At 35.7% G+C, this 25,104-nt stretch overlaps 1 protein-coding gene across 3 annotated transcripts in view; it reads right to left on the bottom strand.

Moving 5' to 3' along the window:
- Positions 1-25,104, bottom strand: part of LOC125662008 (protogenin-like) — a 101,493-nt gene that overhangs the window by 15,292 nt on the left and 61,097 nt on the right. For 2 of the 3 annotated variants that reach the window (XM_048894170.2, XM_048894172.2), the window contains exons 13-18: positions 22,423-22,611; positions 13,725-13,983; positions 13,262-13,389; positions 12,135-12,302; positions 9,458-9,622; positions 5,115-5,235 (exon numbers count right to left, since the gene is read on the bottom strand). In XM_048894170.2, the coding sequence (XP_048750127.2) occupies positions 5,115-5,235; positions 9,458-9,622; positions 12,135-12,302; positions 13,262-13,389; positions 13,725-13,983; positions 22,423-22,611 (1,030 nt within the window). The remainder of the gene's footprint in view (positions 1-5,114; positions 5,236-9,457; positions 9,623-12,134; positions 12,303-13,261; positions 13,390-13,724; positions 13,984-22,422; positions 22,612-25,104) is intronic. The other variant, XM_048894171.2, reaches the window with a different exon arrangement.

The raw sequence follows: 25,104 nt of genomic DNA, 5'->3' as shown, positions 1-25,104 counted from the left end.
CGGAGATCAGTGGTAGAGCATTCGCTCCGTAACCAGGAAGTAGTGAGTTCAAACCCCGCTGATGCCATGGCCGCGTCGAACCTGAGACCTAGATATACATGTGCTCTTTGACAAAAGCGAGAATCATGGGTCTTTCAGATGGGCACCTGATGCCAACTCGAGTCTGTCCAGGGGTGTCCGTGTCTGCCTTACTCTTTATTTTGTATTCTTTATAGGAATTATGCAAAATGATTACTATTCGTTATCTTCAGCTTTTCAAAAAAAGGAGGCCCTGTGTCACGATAGGCGTTGGCACGTTAAAAAAATTCAATGCTACTGCCTTGAGTGCTAAGCAGAGGTTTTAATATGTGGTACTTCACATACAGCTGGTGACGTCTCAATTTGAGTGAAAAGTTCTCGAAGGGACGTAAAATAAACAATTTAAACAAAACATGACAAACATATTGTACATATATGTAATATATAAAAGTCAAAATACTTCTCTCTCTCTCTCTCTTATATAAATATATTATGCCATGCCTCAAAAAGACCGTTTCTCAAGTGCATATTCACACACTCTCACTCACCACTCAGGCATGGACTTCTCGACAAAAAAAATTGTCAATGTGACTGTACAACTGAGCCATTTAATGCTGGTACACCCCAACACTTGGTTGACACAATTCAGTGTCATTGTATTCACTTTTGCCCAAAGAAACCCTCTTATAAGTTGTTATAAACTACAACAAGAGGCCCATGGGCCACATCACTTAAATGTGACGCCACCGGAATTCATTGGGTCGTCCGGAAAACGATTTTTATTTAGTTAATAGTGATTACATCCGGTTTGAACATTCAGACATTTTTTCTCGTGCACCGAGGACAGACTCAGGGAGTCATTTTTCCCAACACAGCGTCTGGGACGCTTTCCATCGATCTTGTGGTATAGAGGGGCAGCGATGTATGTTCATTCTATTTATTTTTATGCTATTTGAATTATATATTTTCTAAAATTCTATTTTTTCTAAAGTAAATGTGAAATTCTGAATTTATTGAGTCAACTATTCTGATATATGTGTGAGCAGAATTTGTTACCGTAATTACTGCTACATGAATAAAGAGGTAAAACTGCTGGGCTTTTTTTTTTACTGACGAAACAGAGAGCTGTGGCAGAACATCGCTCACCTGAGTCACCTTGGCTAATATTTATTTTTCAGTGGTTTTTGAAAAGATTTTTCCTATATATTCGCATGTAAAACTTTGATCCTTATTGGGGGGGGGGGGGGGGGGGGGGGGGGGGGGGGGGGCATGATTTTTTCAAAATTGGAATGTGGACTATGTCAGGAAGCTTTCATGTGAATGTAAACTTTTCTGGCCCAGTAATTTTTTTAAAGAAGATTTTAATGATTTTCCGTATAGATTTCTATGTAAAACTTTGATCCCCTGTTGTTGCCTCATCTTACCCCCCAGGGGGCATGATTTTCATAAACCTGAATCTGCATTATGTCAGAAAGTTTTCATGTAAATTTCTACTTTCCTGGCCCAGTAGTGTTTGAGAAGAATTTTTTTAAAGATTTTCCCTATATATTTGTATGTAAAACTTTGATCCCTCATTGTGGCCCCATCCTATCCTCGGGGCCCATGATTTGAACAAACTTGAATCTGCACTATGTCAGGAAGCTTTCATGTAAATCTCAACTTTTCTGGCTCAGTGGTTCTTGAGAAGAAGATTTTTAAAGATTTTTCCTATATATTTGAATGTAAAAATTGATCCCCTATTGTGGCCCCATCCAATCCCCAAGGGCCATGATTTTAACATAATTGAATCTGCATTATGCCAGGAAGCTTTCATGTAAATTTCAGCTTTTCTGGCCCAGTGGTTTTTGAAAAGATTTTTCCTATATATTTGTATGTAAAACTTTGATCCCCTATTGTGACCCCATCCAACCCTGGGGGCCATGATTTTAACAAACTTGAATCTGTACTATGTCGGGAAGCTTTCATGTAAATTTCAGCTTTTCTGGCTCAGTGGTTCTTGAAAAGAAGAGTTTTCCTATTTATTTGTATGTAAATCTTTGATCCCCTATTGTGGCCCCATCCAACCCCCAGGGGCCATGATATTATCAAACTTGAATCTGCACTATGTCAGGAAGATTTCATGTAAATTTCAGCTTTTCTGGCCCAGTGGTTCTTGAGAAGATTTTAAAAGATTTTTTCCTATATATTTGTATGTAAAACTTTGATCCCCTATTGTGACCCCATCCAACCCCTGGGGGCCATGATTTTAACAAACTTGAATCTGTACTATGTCGGGAAGCTTTCATGCAAATTTCAGCTTTTCTGGCTCAGTGGTTCTTGAGAAGAAGATTTTTCCTATATATTTGAATGTAAAAATTGATCCCCTATTGTGGCCCCATCCAACCCCCGAGGGCCATGATTTTAACAAACTTGAATCTGCATTATGCCAGGAAGCTTTCAGGTAAATTTCAGCTTTTCTGGCCCAGTGGTTTTTGAAAAGATTTTTCCTATATATTTGTACGTAAAACTTTGATCCGCTATTGTGGCCCCATCCAACCCCCTGGGGCCATGATTTTATCAAATTTGAATTTGCACTATGTCAGGAAGCTTTCATGTAAATTTCAGCTTTTCTGGCTCAGTGGTTCTTGAGAAGAAGATTTTAAAAGATTTTTTCCTATATATTTGTATGTAAAACTTTGATCCCCTATTGTGACCCCATCCAACCCCTGGGGGCCATGATTTTAACAAACTTGAATCTGTACTATGTCGGGAAGCTTTCATGTAAATTTCAGCTTTTCTGGCTTAGTGGTTCTTGAAAAGAAGAGTTTTCCTATTTATTTGTATGTAAAACTTTGATCCCCTATTGTGGCCCCATCCAACCCCCGGGGGCCATGATATTATCAAACTTGAATCTGCACTATGTCAGGAAGCTTTCATGTAAATTTCATCTTTTCTGGCCCAGTGGTTCTTGAGAAGAAGATTTTAAAAGATTTTTTCCTATATATTTGTATGTAAAACTTTGATCCCCTATTGTGACCCTATTTAACCCCTGGGGGCCATGATTTTAACAAACTTGAATCTGTACTATGTCAGGAAGCTTTCATGCAAATTTCAGCTTTTCTGGCTCAGTGGTTCTTGAGAAGAAGATTTTTAAATGACCCCACCCTATTTTTGCATTTTTGTGATTATCTCCCCTTTGAAAGGGGCATGGCCCTTCATTTGAATAAACTTGAAAGCCCTTCACCCAAGGATGCTTTTGGCCAAGTTTGGTTTAAATTCGCCTAGTGGTTCTGGAGAAGAAGTTGAAAATGTAAAAAGTTTACAGAAACACAGACAACAGGCGATCAGAAAAGCTCACTTGAGCTTTCAGTTCAGGTGAGCTAAAAATCATTCGATAGTTTATACAAGAAATAAAACTTAAGACTTGCTAATCCCCCTCCATATGAATAAATAAAACCATTTAAATATAAACTGCATTTTCTCATTATGCAAGTATATACATACATCAATCGTATATTTATCTTGAATGGAAAAATACAAAATTTTGACGGAATGCTCAATATTGTGAGTCTTGATATTATATCTGTGTATGTATATACCCCCCCCCCCCCCCTCCCTTTGGGCTGCATTTTATAGTAGTTGAGAAAGATAAATGAAATGTAATTGTAAGTGATACATTGGATACATATAATCAACCCACTCCAATGATACCAAAATCCCTATTTTTGTGTTTGTCAATATGTTTTTGAGAAGTCAACCCCCCCCCCTTTAAAAAAAAAAAAAAAAAACGATCTACGTGTCTATAATCTATTTCAATCATTGTAAATTAAAATACATGTAGTAATACGAGTAACACATATAGCAAATTATCTTCCATGCATCATAATTATACCATCTAATAAATAATTTTAATGAGTAACATATTTTTAATTTCTTCTAGGACTAATGCAAGTAAAGAGTGCCTTGCAAGAAATGTATATTAATCCCTATCTTAACTACACAAACTTTTTTTGTTTGTTTTGTATTGTGTTTTCAAAAATAAAAGTGAACTAGTATTCCCCAAATAACGAAATATTTTTGCAACCATTGCAGATATAGTAAAACACTTAACCGACACCCCCCCCCCCCCCCCCCCCCAAAATTGCCCAAACATCAGATGAATTTTGCACCACTCTGTACCGCACGGACTGTCATGACATACAGTACGCGTTGTATGTATTTATAGATACTGTGCGTTAATTACCATCGTATACTTTCTGACAAATAAATTGTTGTCTTCTTAAAAATATCAAATTTTTTACTTGCACTATAAATACATCACTGATGTGCGTACGTGCCGAGGTGAATCTTGGCTTATAGGTAAAATTATTGTTGTCTGCTGTTGGTGTTACATGTAATTTACCATGCTGTTTTCTGTTTAATCAAATGAGTGTGAATGTTAAAAAATAATGCTTGAATCTTCCAAGGAATATATTGTTTATTAAAAGAATCATCCATCATTATATAAACTATTTAAATGTAGTTTGCCTGGTATGTAACATGAATTCTCACGAATCGTCGGTTGGTGCTATTTATACACCGTTCTGTTTACACTATAGCCATAACAACAAAAATGACATCCGGTTTGTAAGATTGGCTTAAATTTACCTGGATTTTTATTATTATGATGATTTTAATAAATATCCAACTGTTTAAATAAATAACCATATATCATTTGAAAATATATTTACTACCCAAATGATTCACGTTTCCTCTTCAACTGCCACGAAGTGTGCATTTGATCAATGCAAATTACGTCATGATGGCGATTTTGTTAGAATCTTTCAACTGATATTTTAACCCCTCTTCCATCGTCGCCCGGGATGAAACTAAGAAGAATTGTAAGTTATTTAGTAAATTTTTAATCCATATAAAAATTGTTCCGGGCAACGAGGGAAGAGGTGTTCAATAAGACAATTCATATAAATATAGAAAAACTGGCCAGGGTTGTCGACTCACTTCGAGACATCTGTGGTATTCGACATGTCATTGTTTGAGATACCGAAGTTTACCTGTATATACTTAATTAACACCCAATTAACACAAATACTGTACATATTACAGTTGAGTCCACTAACCTTTGTCTAAGAACAATGACCATGATGCAGATGATGATACTGGTCAGTCCAATGGCACAGCCAATCACTATCCCAAGTCTCTGGTCACTCAGAAAATCATCAGATCCCCCAGTCAAGGTAGCTATCAAAGGAATAATAACATACACATAGATAGATAGTTAAAGTATTGAAGATCCATGGTATAGCAGTTCCATCTCAAGAATCTAAATCCTGTGGAACGCTACATTCCATGTACCTGTTTTGATCAGCTACTTGTGAATGAGTATATATAGACAGTACATACATGTATACAGAGCACATCTGTAATTGAGTATATATAGACAGTACATACATGTATACAGAGCACATCTGTGAATGAGTATATATACACAGTACATACATGTATACAGAGCACATCTGTGAATGAGTATATATACACAGTACATACATGTATACAGAGCACATCTGTGAATGAGTATATATACACAGTACATACATGTATACAGAGCACATCTGTGAATGAGTATATATACACAGTACATACATGTATACAGAGCACATCTGTGAATGAGTATATATACACAGTACATACATGTATACAGAGCACATCTGTGAATGAGTATATATACACAGTACATACATGTATACAGAGCACATCTGTAATTGTGGTCCCAGAGCGCCTCCTGTTACTCTGTAAGCTCAGCCAATGTTTAATAACCCTTACATGTGATTATATCACAGTACAAAAATCATCACATTAATCTTAGTGAATACAGATATCACACAGATATAACAGATAACAAGCACTCATAATGACTATAAGCTTAACGACATTCACCTCATCATGCACATCATTACATCACTAGTGTTCCTATACAACATTATTACATCACTAGTGTTCCTATATGACATTATTACATCACTAGTATTCCTATACAACATTATTACATCACTAGTGTTCCTATATAACATTATTACATCACTAGTGTTCCTATATAACATTATTACATCACTAGTGTTCCTATGTAACATTATTACATCACTAGTATTCCTATACAACATTATTACATCACTAGTGTTCCTATATAACATTATTACATCACTAGTGTTCATATGTAACATTATTACATCACTAGTGTTCCTATATAACATTATTATATCACTAGTGTTCCTATGTAACATTATTACATCACTAGTGTTCCTATATAACATTATTACATCACTAGTGTTCCTATATAACATTATTACATCACTAGTGTTCATATGTAACATTATTACATCACTAGTGTTCCTATATAACATTATTACATCACTTGTGTTCCTATATAACATTATTACATCACTAGTATTCTTATACAACATTATTACATCACTAATATTCCCATACAACATTATTACATCACTAGTGTTCCTATATGACATTATTACATCACTAGTGTTCCTAGGTAACATTATTACATCACTAGTGTTCCTATATGATATTATTACATCACTAGTGTTCCTAGGTAACATTATTACATCACTAGTGTTCCTATATGACATTATTACATCACTAGTGTTCCTATATAACATTATCACATCACTAGTGTTCCTATATAACATTATTACATCACTAGTGTTCCTATATAACATTATCACATCACTAGTGTTCCTATACAACATTATTACATCACTAGTGTTCCTATATAACATTATTACATCACTAGTGTTCCTATGTAACATTATTACATCACTAATATTCCCATACAACATTATTACATCACTAGTGTTCCTATATGACATTATTACATCACTAGTGTTCCTAGGTAACATTATTACATCACTAGTGTTCCTATATGATATTATTACATCACTAGTGTTCCTATATAACATTATTACATCACTAGTGTTCATATATGACATTATTACATCACTAGTGTTCATATATGACATTATTACATCACTAGTATTCCTATGTAACATTATTACATCACTAGTGTTCATATGTAACATTATTACATCACTAGTATTCCTATGTAACATTATTGCATCACTAGTGTTCATATATGACATTATTACATCACTAGTGTTCATATATGACATTATTACATCACTAGTATTCCTATGTAACATTATTACATCACTAGTGTTCATATGTAACATTATTACATCACTAGTATTCCTATATAACATTATTGCATCACTAGTGTTCATATATGACATTATTACATCACTAGTATTCCTATGTAACATTATTACATCACTAGTGTTCATATGTAACATTATTACATCACTAGTATTCCCATACAACATTATTACATCACTAGTGTTCCTATATGACATTATTACATCACTAGTGTTCCTAGGTAACATTATTACATCACTAGTGTTCCTATATGATATTATTACATCACTAGTGTTCCTATATAACATTATTACATCACTAGTGTTCCTATATAACATTATTACATCACTAGTGTTCCTATATAACATTATTACATCACTAGTGTTCCTATACAACATTATTACATCACTAGTGTTCCTATACAACATTATTACATCACTAGTGTTCCTATACAACATTATTACATCACTAGTGTTCCTATATAACATTATTACATCACTAGTGTTCCTATATAACATTATTACATCACTAGTGTTCCTATATGATATTATTACATCACTAGTGTTCCTATGTAACATTATTACATCACTAGTATTCCTATATAACATTATTACATCACTAGTGTTCCTATATAACATTATTACATAATTAGTGTTCCTATACAACATAATTAAAATCACAAGTGTTCTTATATGACAAACACAATTTAAGCACTATCAATTAAAATAGAAATATTTAACCAATATGCAAAATTTAGAAAATATGTATATCTTCTTAAATTTGCCATGAAATTCATTGCTTTGTAAAAAGACAGAAAAATATTTATATGTAATGTTTATACTGTACATTAAGAAAAAGTATGTCACAAATTCAGTAGAATGATATGATTTATTTCAAACATATTCGATCAAATAACAGGATAAAGCAGTAGGCAGAGTCTGTATAAACCTTTTGATGTACAAGGTCACTACAGGTATGATAAATACAATTAGTTGCAACCATGCTACAGTGTATATGACAGTAATAGATGCCACTAATGTCTGCTCTGATTGAATTTTGAAGTTCTCTGACATGAAAAGAATGTGACCTGGACTTAATCTTGACACAAAAAACAAGTAGGGCAACACACAGTGTTTTGTATGTCAGAAAAAAATAGAATATTTTACAATGTGTCCAATACATATGACAATAAGAACAACACTCACATTGCATATCATGCCTGTGCAACATATTTAGTCAAGTAGCAGTAATCAATTACAGGATTACCATCCAAATGAATCGTTATTTGGTTAAACAAGAGGCCCATGGGCCACATTGCTCAACTAAGTCAAAATGGTCTAGCTGTTGTTCAGCTTTAAATTTGTGATTTTCAACAGTATTCACAGGAAAATTTTGACCCCATATTGTACTCAAAGCTAGCCCCAAAGGGTCACGACATAACCAAACTTGAAACACACAACATGGGGATGCCTCAGTATATGACTCACATGACCTTGATGTCTTGGAGAGGAAGACCTTTTAAAAGATTTTCTTTCTTGTATACATGCATTATGTTAAATCTGATCCACCCTAACCTCAGGGTTAATGAATTGAAGGAGAAAAAAAACTTGAATCTACACTACTTGATTGCATTTTGTTATGATTTAGTGTGGCCCTCCTACTTAATTGAAAAGAATTTGATTTAATTAATTACCTGCATGTTCCACATAAAACTTTGATCTCCCATTGTGCCTATTCACCTCTGAACTGACCAACCTGAATCTGAACTATCTAAATATATAATTGTATAACATGACTAATCGTGGCCCTTCTGTCAATCTTTTTTTCTCACTGGGAAAATGTGTACAAGTTTGATGATCCTACTCTTGTAAGTTTCATTTCTATCTGACCCACGGGTGCTATTACAGACGGAAAGACAGACACACCAGACCATGGTACGATCCATCTATTACAGACAGAAAGACAGACACACCAGATCATGGTACGATCCATCTATTACAGACAGAAAGACAGACACACCATAACACGGTATGACCCATCTATTACAGACAGAAAGACAGACACACCAGACCATGGTACGATCCATCTATTACAGACGGAAAGACAGACACACCAGACCATGGTACGATCCATCTATTACAGACAGAAAGACAGACACACCATAACACGGTATGACCCATCTATTACAGATGGAAAGACAGACACACCATAACACAGTATGACCCATCTATGACAGGTGTAATAACAATGATCAGCTTACAGACAGGAGGAGTTGAGTTGCGATCTTCACAGGGCGTGACACAGGGACTGAGCACCACCTTCACCACATTAGAGGGGGGTCCTTGACCAGCTGTAGTACAAGCACTTAATTTGAAGTAGTACACAGTACCAGTCAAATCCCTTAGTACAGCTTGTGTCTTTGTGCCTGTTTAATGAAAGGAGAAAGTCATTATTACATAGTTTCTATTAACATGTTCTAAATTCTACAAGTCACTGTAGTCATATTTCATACATCATGTGACCGTTACTCTAGTATTCATTATCTGACAGTGAGTTAATGTAGTATTCATTATCTGACAGTGAGTTAATGTATAGTATTCATTATCTGACAGTGAGTTAATGAAGTATTCATTATCTGACAGTGAGTTAATGTGGTATTCATTATCTGACAGTGAGTTAATGTAGTATTCATTATCTGACAGTGAGTTAATGTATAGTATTCATTATCTGACAGTGAGTTAATGAAGTATTCATTATCTGACAGTGAGTTAATGTAGTATTCATTATCTGACAGTGAGTTAATGTAGTATTCATTATCTGACAGTGAGTTAATGTATAGTATTCATTATCTGACAGTGAGTTAATGCAGTATTCATTATCTGACAGTGAGTTAATGTATAGTATTCATTATCTGACAGTGAGTTAATGTAGTATTCATTATCTGACAGTGAGTTCATGTAGTATTCATTATCTGACAGTGAGTTAATGTATAGTATTCATTATCTGACAGTGAGTTCATGTAGTATTCATTATCTGACAGTGAGTTAAGTATTCATTATCTGACAGTGAGTTAATGTAGTATTCATTATCTGACAGTGAGTTAATGCAGTATTCATTATCTGACAGTGAGTTAATGTAGTATTCATTATCTGACAGTGAGTTAATGCAGTATTCATTATCTGACAGTGAGTTAATGCAGTATTCATTATCTGACAGTGAGTTAATGCAGTATTCATTATCTGACAGTGAGTTAATGTAGTATTCATTATCTGACAGTGAGTTCATGTAGTATTCATTATCTGACAGTGAGTTAATGTATAGTATTCATTATCTGACAGTGAGTTAATGCAGTATTCATTATCTGACAGTGAGTTAATGTAGTATTCATTATCTGACAGTGAGTTAATGTAGTATTCATTATCTGACAGTGAGTTAATGTAGTATTCATTATCTGACAGTGAGTTAATGTATAGTATTCATTATCTGACAGTGAGTTAATGTATAGTATTCATTATCTGACAGTGAGTTAATGTATAGTATTCATTATCTGACAGTGAGTTAATGTAGTATTCATTATCTGACAGTGAGTTAATGTATAGTATGCATTATCTGACAGTGAGTTAATGTATAGTATTCATTATCTGACAGTGAGTTAATGTATAGTATTCATTATCTGACAGTGAGTTAATGTATAGTATTCATTATCTGACAGTGAGTTAATGCAGTATTCATTATCTGACAGTGAGTTACTCTAGTATTCATTATCTGACAGTGAGTTCATGTAGTATTCATTATCTGACAGTGAGTTACTCTAGTATTCATTATCTGACAGTGAGTTAATGTAGTATTCATTATCTGACAGTGAGTTAATGTATAGTATTCATTATCTGACAGTGAGTTAATGTATAGTATTCATTATCTGACAGTGAGTAAATGTAGTATTCATTATCTGACAGTGAGTTAATGTAGTATTCATTATCTGACAGTGAGTTCATGTATAGTATTCATTATCTGACAGTGAGTTAATGTATAGTATTCATTATCTGACAGTGAGTTAATGTAGTATTCATTATCTGACAGTGAGTTCATGTATAGTATTCATTATCTGACAGTGAGTTCATGTAGTATTCATTATCTGACAGTGAGTTAAAGCTGTATGGTCCGAATTACAATAATTTTTTTCCATCTCGTAAAAACGCTATTAAATCATCGCACGTATGTAGTTATGAGACTGTACGACATATCATATATTATTTCACCTGTTTTAACCCAAATAATTTGATTTTAAATCGATGTTTACAAATAACCGCGTCACTCTGTCATTTCAAGTGACAGTCACGTGACCAGTTCAAACTTTCAGATCATCGGTGGTCTTATCTGTGTAAAGATGTGTATTTTGTTATAACAGTACTGTACCATAAGTTTAATAGAAATAAAAATATCAAATACCTCTTAGTAATTCGTTGTTTTAAGCTCTTTCAGCCTTAAAACTAGACAGTTGCGTACGAGTTATTACATCATGTTGGGATTCCCCTGACGCGCGTGGGTCTATTTATAGACGTCTATTCTGGGATGATTTATATATGTAGCCACCATATTTACTTTCTAAATAATATTCGCACTGTTTTCTTTCACATGCAGATGTTTTCAAGCATGTAATTAAGGGAAAGTTAATAACTTTATAAAGTAATGAATCTGCTTTAAAGTATTTATGTACAAAAATAATACATGAACATCGGGTCATACAGCTTTAATGTAGTATTCATTATCTGACACTGATAAATTATGAATTATCTCATAGTGACAAATCATCCCTCTGTGATACATAATGTACAATGACACATTCTATGTCATTTAATTTTTTTCAAATCCATATTTACATTGATGCATTACGTGGCAGTTAATATTTTTCTGATCTTTTGACTTTTGTGACTGACCATTACTGTGCATGGAGCTCCAGAGAAAGTCAGGGTCATTCTGATGAGGGTGGTACTGTATAATGTAGAACATGATGATGCCGTTCCTCTTGGTGGGAGGGTTCCACATCAGTTTAACCTCGTCCTCACTTATAGCGTACAGGGTGACATCCTCTGGGGAACTGGGGACTATATAGAAAACAGTCTGGTTTTAAATACATGTATCTATCCTCATATTCTCCATCATTTAAAGCTGATACATATACAAGTACAACATTCAATGCACACTATTGTTTTCACTTTAAAAAAAACCTCTGATGATTTTCATGAAATTAAGAATCTTGTTAGTTTGAAATTCCACAAACTGGGCATGCAAGGATGGTTAAAATTCATTTAGGACACAGGGATACTTAAATGTTGAGTCTGTGGATGTGTTCCAGACTCAAGTAAAAATTGGACCAAAATACATTGGGTTCTTTTTCTTACGAACATTATATGTCTATTGTTTGAAACTGGACAGCTGAAAACTCACAATGTGTTACACTTTATTGGATGCATTACGTCACTGAAAACTCACAATGATGTGTTACACTTGTGGAACAAACCACAAGTCTAATGTCTTTGACTTTGAACTTTTCTTGAATGATCTTGATTGAAAGTCGAGACAAACACAACAAGTTAATAATTTCCTATTGGTCAAGTACACTAGGAGTGTAATGTTTCAGAATCTACATTATATAGCCTGGACAAGAAGTCTGGAATTTTACTCAGTGACTTGAACTACACAGTTTTGACCCATGGTCATTTGACAAGCACATGTTTCAAATACAATTATTTAAGGTTCCTTTGTAAACATTTTTCAGAAAATGAATTTTTCTCCCACTCATGATTGATTTAGTAATAAACATCTTTGTGTCAAGAATGAAGATCAGCTTTTAACAAAGATTTGATTTGTACACGACTTTTTTAACTTTATGTCCCAGTGTCCTTGGCCTTGTCTAAATGTTTTTGGTACTGGGTTATGACACACCCTTGTGCCTTCAGGAATCTTTGTTTCAAATATCAGTATCTAATAATCTTCTTGACAGAATTGAAATTACACGAGAGGGAGTATTACTGCTTTAGAAAGTGATCTGCCTACACCTTACCATCCTCCAGTGTTGTGATGAACTGGGTGGTACTGAATGGCCCGGTGGTCTGTGGTGAGTGGGAGCGGACAGAAATGGTATACATTGTGTATGGAGAAAGGTCCTGGAGGGTGTGGTTCTGGGTATCACTGTTAAAAATGAATGTCCCAAACAATCAAGTGTATAAAGTAGACAAGTCAAACTATTTTGTATTTGAAACTTAAACCAAGTCTGAAAGTGTGATTGCTAATTTATCTCTGTTATAAAAAGTTACATAAATCAAAACTTATCTACAAGCCAATATTCTAGTAATATTTTCAAGCTGAGATTTAGTCTGATGAACACCTACAATATTTTTAAGCTGAGATATAGTTCGATGAACACCTACAATATTTTTAAGCTGAGATATAGTTCGATGAACACCTACAATATTTTTAAGCTGAGATATAGTTCGATGAACACCTACAATATTTTTAAGACATACCTCCTCTCATACATGATCTTTCGATCGTCGTTGCTCCTGTGGTAGCACACGGTGTAGTAGCGGATGCCCTCCTCCCAGTCAGGCTTAGTCCAGTTCAGGGACACAGTATGAGGAGATTTGGCGACCACCCAGACGTCCATGGGAGGGGGTGGTTCTGGATTCTGATCAGGACTGCGGACCTGGAACAGATGCACGGCCCTACCAAGGGTCTCATTCTCACCCAACACCTCCAGCATTGCCTCATAGTAAATCCTATTCTCTGTAAAACAGATTATTAACAGAAATGCTTTGATTCCCACTTCATGACCAAAGAGTTTCTTATCACAGTATCAAGAGTGTATCATCGTCACAACACCCATCTCAGTTTCCTTGCTCTTAAAGAGAGGCTGTGTCATGTTCTGAACAATATTCAAATGTAAACAGATATAGTAGTTGTTGGGGATTGAAGTCGAGGCTTACTTACCCTATTTTACTCCCATGAAAAATTTGACGTTATATAGTATGATTTCAGCCTCGCCCCACTTCACTGAATTTGAATCCACACAACAGAGATACATGAACATTACTAATGTAGAAAACATGATCTTGCAGTTCTGGAGAAGATTTTGAAAATACTTTCTTGTATTATGTAAAAAAAAATTTATCCCCAATTCTAGACCCACCCTAAAAGGACTAAAGTGACTCATTAATTGAATGATTAGTAATAACATTAATTTTATTACATTTTAATGAACATTTAAAGTACAATGAATAACTACATTTGTTAAGGAGGAAAAACACACCAAATATATCTGATATGGATGAAAAGTGGAAGATATCTACAATAATATTTTTCAAATTTACCTTATTCAGTTAAAAAATGCAGTTTTTGTAAAAAGTTATTTAGAAACAAAAGATGTTTGTAAAACACATATGCCCCCCATGGTGCAAAATTGAAAAGGGTTATACATGCACACATCATTTAATTGAGAGTAGTATCATCAATTCAAAATATTGAGCAGACAATATCTTCCTATGTCAAGAGTGGATTGACCATGTGACCTAAAAATCAATAGGGGTCATCAACTCCTGAAGATGTACCAGTGTACCAAGTTTGATGTCTGTCAAGCAAAGGGTTCTCAAGATATTGAAGGAACAGTATATTCCTATGTCCAGTTTGACCCTTGACCTTTGACCATGTGACCTCAAATTCATTAGTAGTCATCTTCTCCTGATGATGTACCAGTGTACCAAGTTTGATGTCTGTCAAGCAAAGGGTTCTCAAGATATTGAACAGACAGTATATTCCTATGTCCAGTTTGACCCTTGACCATGTGACCTCAAATTCAATAGGGGTCATCTTTTCCTGAAGATGTACCAGTGTACCAAGTTTGAAGTCTGTCAAGCAAAGGGTTCTCAAGATATTGACCGGACAGTATATTCCTATGTCCAGTTTGACCCTTGACCATGTGACCTCAAAATCATTAGGGGTCATCTTTTCCTGAAGATGTACCAGTGTACTAAGTTCGATGTCTGTCAAGCAAAGGGTTCTCAAGATATTGACCGGACAGTATATTCCTATGTCCAGTTTGACCCTTGACCTTTGACCATGTGACCTCAAAATCAATATGGGTCATCTTCTTCTAAAGATATACCAGTGTACCAAGTTTGATGTCTGTCAAGCAAAGGATTCTTGAGACATTCAGTGGTCAATATATTCCTATGTCCAGTTTGACCCTTGACCTTTGACCATGTGACCTCAAAATCAATAGGTGTCATTTTCTCCTGATGATGTACCAGTGTACCAAGTCTGATGTCTGTCAAGCAAAGGGTTCTCAAGATATTGAGCGGACAGTATATTCCTATGTCCAGAGTAGATTGACCCTTGACCTTTAACCTTTTGACCTGAAAAACAATAGGGGTCCTCTTCTTTTTATAACCAACCCACATATGAAATATCATTACAATCAAGTGAATGGTTCTCAAGATATTGAGCGGACAACTCATGGTCTACCACATGGGGTTAAGACCAGCAGTTTGACCTTGACCTTTGACCACATGACCTGAAAATCCATAGGGATCATCTACTCTCTAAGGAAAGCCTCTGTATCAATTTTGGCTATTATCAAGCAAAGGGGTCAAAAGATATTGAGCGGACAACACATGGGCTTAAGACCAGAGGTTTGACCTTGACCTTTGACCATGTGACCTGAAGGTCAATAGGGATCATCTACTCTCCAAGGGCAACCCTTGTACCAAGTTTGGTAGTTATCATGCATAGGGGTCAAAAGTTATTGAGTGGACAACACATGGTCTACCACATGGGGTAAAGACCAGCAGTTTGACCTTGACCTTTGCCCATATGACCTGAAAATCAATAACGATCATCTACTCTCCAGGGGCAACCCCTGTACCAAGTTTGGTTGTTATCAAGCAAAGGGGTCGAAAGATATTGAGCGGACAACACATGGTCTACAGACCGACCGACCGACTGACAGACTGACAGTTGCAAAACAATATGCCCCCTCTTTTTCAAAGGGGGGGCATGAAAATAAATAAAACCCCTGCTAAACTCAAATGCATGTCCGACTACAGGTCAGCAGTCGAGACGTTAACCTACTGAACTACCTACTACAGGTCAGCAGTCGAGACGTTAACCTACTGAACTACCTACTACAGGTCAGCAGTCGGGACATTAACCTACTGAACTACCTACTACAGGTCAGCAGTCGAGACATTGACCTACTGAACTACCTACTACAGGTCAGCAGTCGAGACGTTAACCTACTGAACTACCTACTACAGGTCAGCAGTCGAGACGTTAACCTACTGAACTACCTACTACAGGTCAGCAGTCGAGACATCGACCTACTGAACTACCTACTACAGGTCAGCAGTCGAGACATTGACCTACTGAACTATCAACAACAGGTCAGGGGCCCGTTTTACAAAACAACTTACGACAAAGTCGCAAGTCTTAAATTGTATTACACAGTTATTACTTTAAGTGGATGAAGTAAAACTTTTCTGAGGCTTAATTTTCAACATTTTAAAAAAATAATTTGTATTTGGAGTGAATGACCTTACAATAAACCTGAAAATTCCAGTTTGTCATAAGTTCTTTTGTAAAACGCGCCCCAGCAGTCGAGATGTTAACCTACTGAACTACCTACTACAGGTCAGCAGTCGAGACGTTAACCTACTGAACTACCTACTACAGGTCAGCAGTCGATCGAGACGTTAACCTACTGAACTACCAGACGTGAGTAAAGCAGTTAGATTCCAAAGGAATATACATGTGTTGCTGCTATTTATATTTTCATTCGAGTTTCAAAAGAAAGTTTGCCATTATGAAGATGTATTATTCCTCCTTAATAGATATTAGAAAATGTATAACTATAGTGTGAATTAGTACTACATGTTATTGCATGATAATTGATTTAGCCAAAGACAATTCCAAAATGACATTCACTATGAGAACTAAGTTTTATCTTATCAGACATTGAACTTTAGATCTCACCACTTGTACATTTGGAAAGGGGATATATAAAGTTTTCTGGTGAAATTCAACACTTTAAAAGTACTTCATTGTCATTATTACAAAAATATCACATGATACAGGAACATTTCTATTAGATCTATTTTTTTTTTTTTTTTTTTTTTGGGCCAATGTCACACTCAAAAAAAAAAAATAAAAATCCAACCACCACTCCCACCCCCAGGGTTTGACACTCGTCAGAATTCGGACTCGCCATTCGGGCAACCTGGGTGCTGATGTTAGAATGCCTGAATGGCTTTCAGGTTGCCCAAACAAAAAGAGCTAAAATATCTTATTTCAAAAATTTGATCATTACATTTATATTTCAGTATCAAACAATCTCATTAACTCTCCTTGCACACATCATTTTCATTCTTATCCATCTCCTTTTCATTGCTCTCATTCTCTCTGAAACTTTCCACATTTTACATGATTGATATAATAATGTTTACCGTCAACTCTCTGTCAATAGGTTCTGGACAACAAGAGGCCCATGAGCCACATCACTCACCTGAGTCACCTTGGCCGATATCTAAAGATTTTCCCTACATAATCACATGTAAAACCTTGATCTTTATTGTGGCTCCAACCTACTCCTGGGGGCCATGATTTTTACAAACTTGAATCTGCACCATGTCAGGAAGCTTTCACGTAAATGTAAACTTTTCTGGCTTGGTGGTTCTTGGGAAGAAGACCTTTAAAGATTTCCCCTATATATTTGTACGTAACACTTTGATCCGCTATTGTGGCCCCATCCTACTCTCGGGGGATCATGATTTTAACAAACTTGAATCTGCACTATGTCAAAACACTTTCACATAAATTTCAGCTTTTCTGGCTCAGTGGTTCTTGAGAAGAAGATTTTTAAATGACCCCACCCTATTTTTGCATGTTTGTGATTATCTCCCCTTTGTAGAGGGCATGGTCCCTCATTTGAAAAAACTTGAATCCCCTTTACCCAAGGATGATTTGTACTAAGTTTAGTTGAAATTGGCCCAGTGGTTCTGGAGGAGAAGCTGAAAGTATGAAAAGTTTACAGAGAGATGGACAGACGGACAGACAACGGGTGATCAGAAAAGTTCACTTTTAAAAAGTGAATAAAAAACCTACACTAAAAATATCATTTGGAAAAAAGATGTGCTACGTGTTCAGTGTATGAAACTTGCTGTAAAATTAGCTAGACATGCAGGGCTGACTGCTTGTTAAAGTTATCAGCCTTGTGAAAGACCTTGCGCTGCTAGCCCTGAGGAAATAACTGTGATGTTCAATATTACCTTTAATACTATTTACTAATTTAGGACGACATGCAGGCCTAATTTGTTTTATTCAAATTTTGATATACAGTAAAATGTGTATCAATTGGAAAACATACGATTGTGAACTTAGATTTTCTGAAAGGTTGTTTCAAAAGTAAGTGGTGAAAATCATTTCAATGGGGAAAAAAGGAAAATAACCCTGTACAATGTAAAAGTGACAAGACAGTGAATTTTAAAAACATATAGGTCGTCAGTCTAGATTTTTCTGGGGAGCATGTCAAAGGGGATTTTTGATCAATTTCCAAGGAAAAAAAAAATAGATTTCCTAATACTAAATAAACATATGGATTTGAAAAAGGTTTATCATTTATATGTAAGTATTGAATCATTGTATGATATTCCTGTGTATGAACTGTCACAAATTTAATGATACCGATATATAGTCCAAAATTGGAGCTTGAAATGATGCCAGGATTTGTGACATATTTAGTGTGTACATGTTTTTCTTCTTCTTTTCAATAACAAAAGAGTGTACAGTGAAACTTCTCCAAACCGGCCCCCCAGAAAACCGGTTCTCCCTGAATATTGGCCGATTTTCAAAGTCCCGGCAGAAATCTTAACATTCCTTACAAAGAAAGTCTTACAAAACCGGCCACCCCTGAAAACCGTACATCAGCCACATTTTAAAGTACATTTGTTAACAAACATGTGTAATTTACCCTTATAATACCAGCCACTTTTTCAAGACAAGAACATTTTGGCCAGAGGGTGATCAAGATCAGCCAGGTGTGCAAATTGACTGGTCCAGCAAGGTAGGAAATTATTGACTGGTGGTGTGAAAAACACAAGTGGCCTCATTAAGTACTATATTTGTTTACCTATGCTAGCTGTCAAGGGTGTCAAGTAACACTTGGCTAATCCAAGTGACCCTTCCAAAATTCTGTAAGGTAAAAAACAGTTACATGTAGGAACATATTGAAAGAATACAGTATCAAAAGCCCATTTCAGTTCAGTTTATTTCGTATGGATATAAGCGGTAGTTAATAAAGAATAAACCCATGACTGTTAATGTTAATTATTAAAAAATGAATTATTTTTCTTGGTTTCCATAGACTTAAAATTCCTAAGAAATAATCAAATTACAATTTCATATTTACTACTGTACTTTCCAAAAACGTCAAAACAAATTTGTTAATGATATAAGCGATGAATGTATAAACAGATTTTTTATAGGTAAGAGGAATTCCAATAATATGCCTCTGTGTTTTTCTTTATGTATTCTGATAAAGATTTTCAGTTTAAAATTAGATTATTTCAGCGAGGATATTTCTTGGTATTTATCCTTGTAGGTACAAGTGGACTAATTTGATCTCCACCGATAATTGATCATAGATCACCAGAACAAAGTGAACAGTACCTATTTTGTGAATATTGAGATAAAATGTCTAAATGCTAAATTCTCGGTAAACCTGCCACCCCTCTAAACCGGCCATTTTTTTTCGGTCCGAGAGCCGGCCGGTTTAGAGAAGTTTCACTGTATGTGTATATATATATATATATATATATAACCTAGATATATATAGATCTTTGCTGTACAGAAGTATGACAGTTTGATTCATGGCACATGCGTGGCTTCATGCGTGAAATCTGTTGTCCTGGGTGGAGTGCTACAAGATTGATCCTAATTAACTGACATTTTCAGTTCAGAGATCTACCAGTAGATTTCTATTGTCTATTTCTCAAAGAGCAAGTAAAGGCTGGAGATATACTGGCAATATCCTGGACCAGCTGCTAGTTGTGGAGATGGGGAAACGAATATATATAGATCCAAAGCACTTGGACCCCGATCATAAAATTGAATAGTTCTATTCCTTGGCTTGTTACAATTTTGTTATCAGTATGATTCGATTCATCTAAATTTCATTTTGCGGACATTTAACACGACGGTTGGGCGTCTAAACCAGGAAATTTGTTCGTCCATGGCAATATTTATGCGTCTCGGGCAGTTGGTTATTTCACACACTGGATTGATTGATTGATTGTTTTGCTGTTTTCCGCCACTCTCAACAATTTTTCAGTTATCTGGTGGCGCCCAGTTTTTATTGGTGGAAGAGAGAACCTAGATACAATGTACCTGGAAAAAGACCACCGACCTTCCAAAAGTAAACTGGGAAACTTTCGCACTTACCGGCGCGAGTGGGATTCGAACCCGCGCCAACCAGAGTTGAGAATCCATGTGATTTTGAGGATGATACTCTAACCACTCGGCCACAGAGGCCCCGCTTCACTGGAGTGTTTATAGTCAGGTCAGTATAGTTGAAAGAAATGGATTTAGGTTATATCCTTTAGATTTTCTACATGAATACAGAATCTCTTAAGGCTTGAATGTACAGTGGAACCCCGTTATTACGTTCCCCCTTTATTACGTTAGTCCGCATATTACGTTGGAATTTCAAAGCACAAAACCATTTCTCAACAAACCTATATAAAATAGACCTCGTTATTACGTTGTCCTAAAATGCCGGGACTCGGTATTACGTTGTAAAAATTCCGACAAAAACGTAATAAACCCCTAATTATTCAATAATGATTCTCAAAATAATAAGCCATTCACACCTTGACTGCCTGAGGCAGTCACCACGTAAATTTCCTGGTCTGTTTGGGGATTAGAGACGCTTGACTGATCACGCTTCGATAGATCTAGCGACATCAATACAGGTGAATACCCCGTATAGAAGCCAGTGATAAACAATTAAATAATGTTTATTTAGAAATTGTACTCTATGAAATTTACTTCATTTTTCATATTTTGATAATCAAAGAAATAATTTCTCAACCACCTGCGTGTTCAGCATAGTGTGATTACCTTCGCTATTAAAACTCTATTCACGGACAGCTTTGGTACCAAACAAGAAAGACAAGATTTATCGTAGCAATGTTACAACCGCTTGGGTAACTGCTTGGACATAGGTGACTAAAGGTGTTCAATTAAAAAAAATTGTTCGTTGTTTGGACATGCAGCTTGGGTGTTCGTAACTCTCGTCCATACATACACCAATCTATCGGCCGACTCGTGCACGGCATTTACCTCAGTGAATATTTTAAAATCCCTTGATGCGCACATGATTTTAGTGCCATCATTTAGCGTTATAAATGAAATCTTCGTGCATAATTATATTTATTTTTTTTATGTGGATTGCGCTTAAATTGTTCTCCGAGCATGTTTATCATTGGTGAGAAGTGTGTAAGTGTTGGGTATCGTGTGCATTTTGTGTCTATAGTTTTGTTGTTTTTTGGGTGGGATTTTTTTTATTGTGTTGTGTATTGTGTAATTAGAGAACTTAATAAAAACGATGTTTTGTTATTTTTTTTAATACGAATGTTGAATACGAACCGGAACGAGTTATTGAGAGAAATTTACATGAACGCATTGTTTTAAAGTTGAACAAAATGGCGGTCCAAACGAATGCAGAAAAAGCAACGTTTATCAAAACATCCTTATGTATCCTACACCGAAATAAAGAAAAGGGATAAGAACATGAAGAATTACGGACATTAAAGATAAGATGTAAATAAAACAAAGTATCATATTCTTTTAAACAAAGAAACAGTAAAGATATATTCACACACCCCTTCACGGAGTACCAACGGACGATATACAATTTCCAAATGATAATTTTAACGGATTTCACTGGGAACGTTTATTACGTTGACCCCGGTATTACGTTATTTTATTGTGACAAAATGGAAAACGTAATAACGGGGTTCCACTGTATGAGATTAAAACTGTTTATATCTGGTATTTATTGGAGGAATTAATCACCAATGATATTGGTTATTACTTGCCTATGCTAGCTTAGGCAATTGCAGTTAGATGTAACTGTCAAGCAGTGCAGAGTTCATAGAGAAACAGTTATCAATATACCTAGATGGTTGATGACTGTGCTGTTGGATTCTTTGGGAAGTTGCAGGTGTCTTCTCTGGGTGGTCCCTATCTTTCGGACAATGTGTAGCTCATATCCACTGGCCTTAAATGAAGAGTTGGCAATCTGCCAGGACACTTGGACTGCCGATTTGTTGAGTGGCACCACTTCTAGTTGGGGAACCAGAATCACTACAACACAGTTTGGACATTATTACAATCTTACAGACCCTCAATAACTAAATATATATGTAGGACTCAAAAGTGCGATGAGATTCCAAAGTGCGATGGGACTCAATAGTGAGATGGCCACACCAATGTGTGAAAGTGTGACGGTCTGCCATTGAAAGTGTGATGGTCCGCACTCGTGCGATGGTGTGACACAACAAAGTCCATTGGTTTGCAAAACTGAATGCCCAATGTTTTGGTACCGACTGTACCAACTGTGTGTTAATTGTTTCACCAAAACATCAATGCAAAATACTTGCAAAAAATAATAATAAAAACTTATTTGGACACAGTCAATCCCCATGATCGTGATCACTGAAGACTTAGCATAAGGACAGCCAGACAACATCGAACCCCTGACGAAGGAAACACAGAAAAAGAAATTTCAAACGCAAAATCATATAGAATGTTTTGCATTATATCATCCCCCCCCCCAAGGAATCAGGAATTTATTACGCGTACATCACTGACATTGCATTTCTTCAGTTTGATTTTGAAAGACGTTATGAACGACGTAATGATATAATGATGTCACAAACGTTATTTAAAAACACCACACCATCAGACACTGCACTTTGACATGGTGCGCCTATAAATGACAGACCATGGTTTTAGATTTCTATTGCCTGGTTATTGGTATTTCGGCCAGGGTACTTTCAGGTATTTTTTTCAATAAGAGAGTAGTTAGTGAGTTGCTAGACCAGTAGAAGAATAGTCCGTCTTGTATAGGTCTGACTGCTACATTTTAGTAAATCTAAAAGTATTTGGATTGTTCTATACAACACCTTTACCTGTAAGTAAAAAAGATATTTAGAATATATGAAATTGCTGATTCAATTCTATAAGTCATTAATGAATGAGAAAAGTATTTTAATGAAATTATAAAATTGCCAAACTTGTATGAAAGAGAAGAATGGAAGTTGCTAAATGTTAAGAATGTCTATTTAGCTATTGCAAGTTTTTATTTTAATTCAAGCATCCTGTGAATGGTTTGCGAATATTGTTATAATTGATATTCTAATAGGTCAATACATAGAGCGCAGTTTCAACAGTATAGGGGTTAACTTGGTTCCATTAACCGGTACGTACTGTACATATGATTGACTTAATCTAATTACTATATTTTAATGGCAGAAATTGTGTAAATTATAAATTAATGGCCTAAGCATTAATTTCTATTCATTGAATGTTCTGTGTATTTATTATTGTTGAAATATGATGTCTTAGTATTGTCTATGTGTTGTTTGTATTGTTTATATGTTGTATTAGTATTGTCTATGTGTTGTTTGTATTGTTTATATGTTGTCTTAGTATTGTCTATGTGTTGTTTGTATTGTTTATATGTTGTATTAGTATTGTCTATGTGTTGTTTGTATTGTTTATATGTTGTCTTAGTATTGTCTTTGTGTTGTTTGTATTGTTTATATGTTGTCTTAGTATTGTCTATGTGTTGTTTGTATTGTTTATATGTTGTCCTTGTTGTTTTTAGGGTCATCTCAATTCTGTTTTATTCCAGTAAATGAACTCACAACCCTACAACCATCTTGTGAAATTTATCTCTAAGAACGGTTACAAAAACATGGATGAAAATATCAATATCAGCAAAATTTGTCAATTCATTTCAAAATTTACTGCCTAGCCGAGTAGCTCAGTAAGTTAGCGCGTGGACTACAGGACCAATTGTTTGCGTGTTCGAAACCAGCAGGGGTTTTTAATTTTTTGAGATTGCTTTCTACTAAAACTGCATTTTTTGACTAAATAAAGTAAATTTGAAAGTTTTCAATTTTGAAATATTGTTGCACATATCCTCCACTTTTCAAACAAGAATCAAACACTGGGATCTTGCATTACTAGTCGGGTGCTCTAACCACTAAGCTATCCAAGCCAATATCCATGGTCCATTTAGCCCACACAACTACATTCCTCCCTCCTTAAATCCTCCTTGAGGACACATAACAGAGATTCATTTGCCTGCAAGATTTGAGGTAAGTATGTAGTGGTCAGATGGGGGTTTGATTGCTGGGGTCAGATGGGGGTTTGATTGCTGGGGTCAGATGGGGGTTTGATTGCTGGTGGCCAGATGGGGGTTTGATTGCTGGTGGTCAGATGGGGGTTTGATTGCTGGTGTCAGATGGGGGTTTGATTGCTGGTGTCAGATGGGGGTTTGATTGCTGGTGGTCAGATGGGGGTTTGATTGCTGGGGTCAGATGGGGGTTTGATTGCTGGTGGTCAGATGGGGGTTTGATTGCTGGTGTCAGATGGGGGTTTGATTGCTGGTGTCAGATGGGGGTTTGATTGCTGGTGTCAGATGGGGGTTTGATTGCTGGTGGTCAGATGGGGGTTTGATTGCTGGTGGTCAGATGGGGGTTTGATTGCTGGTGTCAGATGGGGGTTTGATTGCTGGTGGTCAGATGGGGGTTTGATTGCTGGTGGTCAGATGGGGGTTTGATTGCTGGT

This window comes from Ostrea edulis, chromosome 8, assembly GCF_947568905.1.
Source record: "Ostrea edulis chromosome 8, xbOstEdul1.1, whole genome shotgun sequence".
Taxonomy (NCBI): Eukaryota; Metazoa; Mollusca; class Bivalvia; order Ostreida; family Ostreidae; genus Ostrea; species Ostrea edulis.
This window is presented reverse-complemented; position numbering and strand designations above follow the sequence as displayed.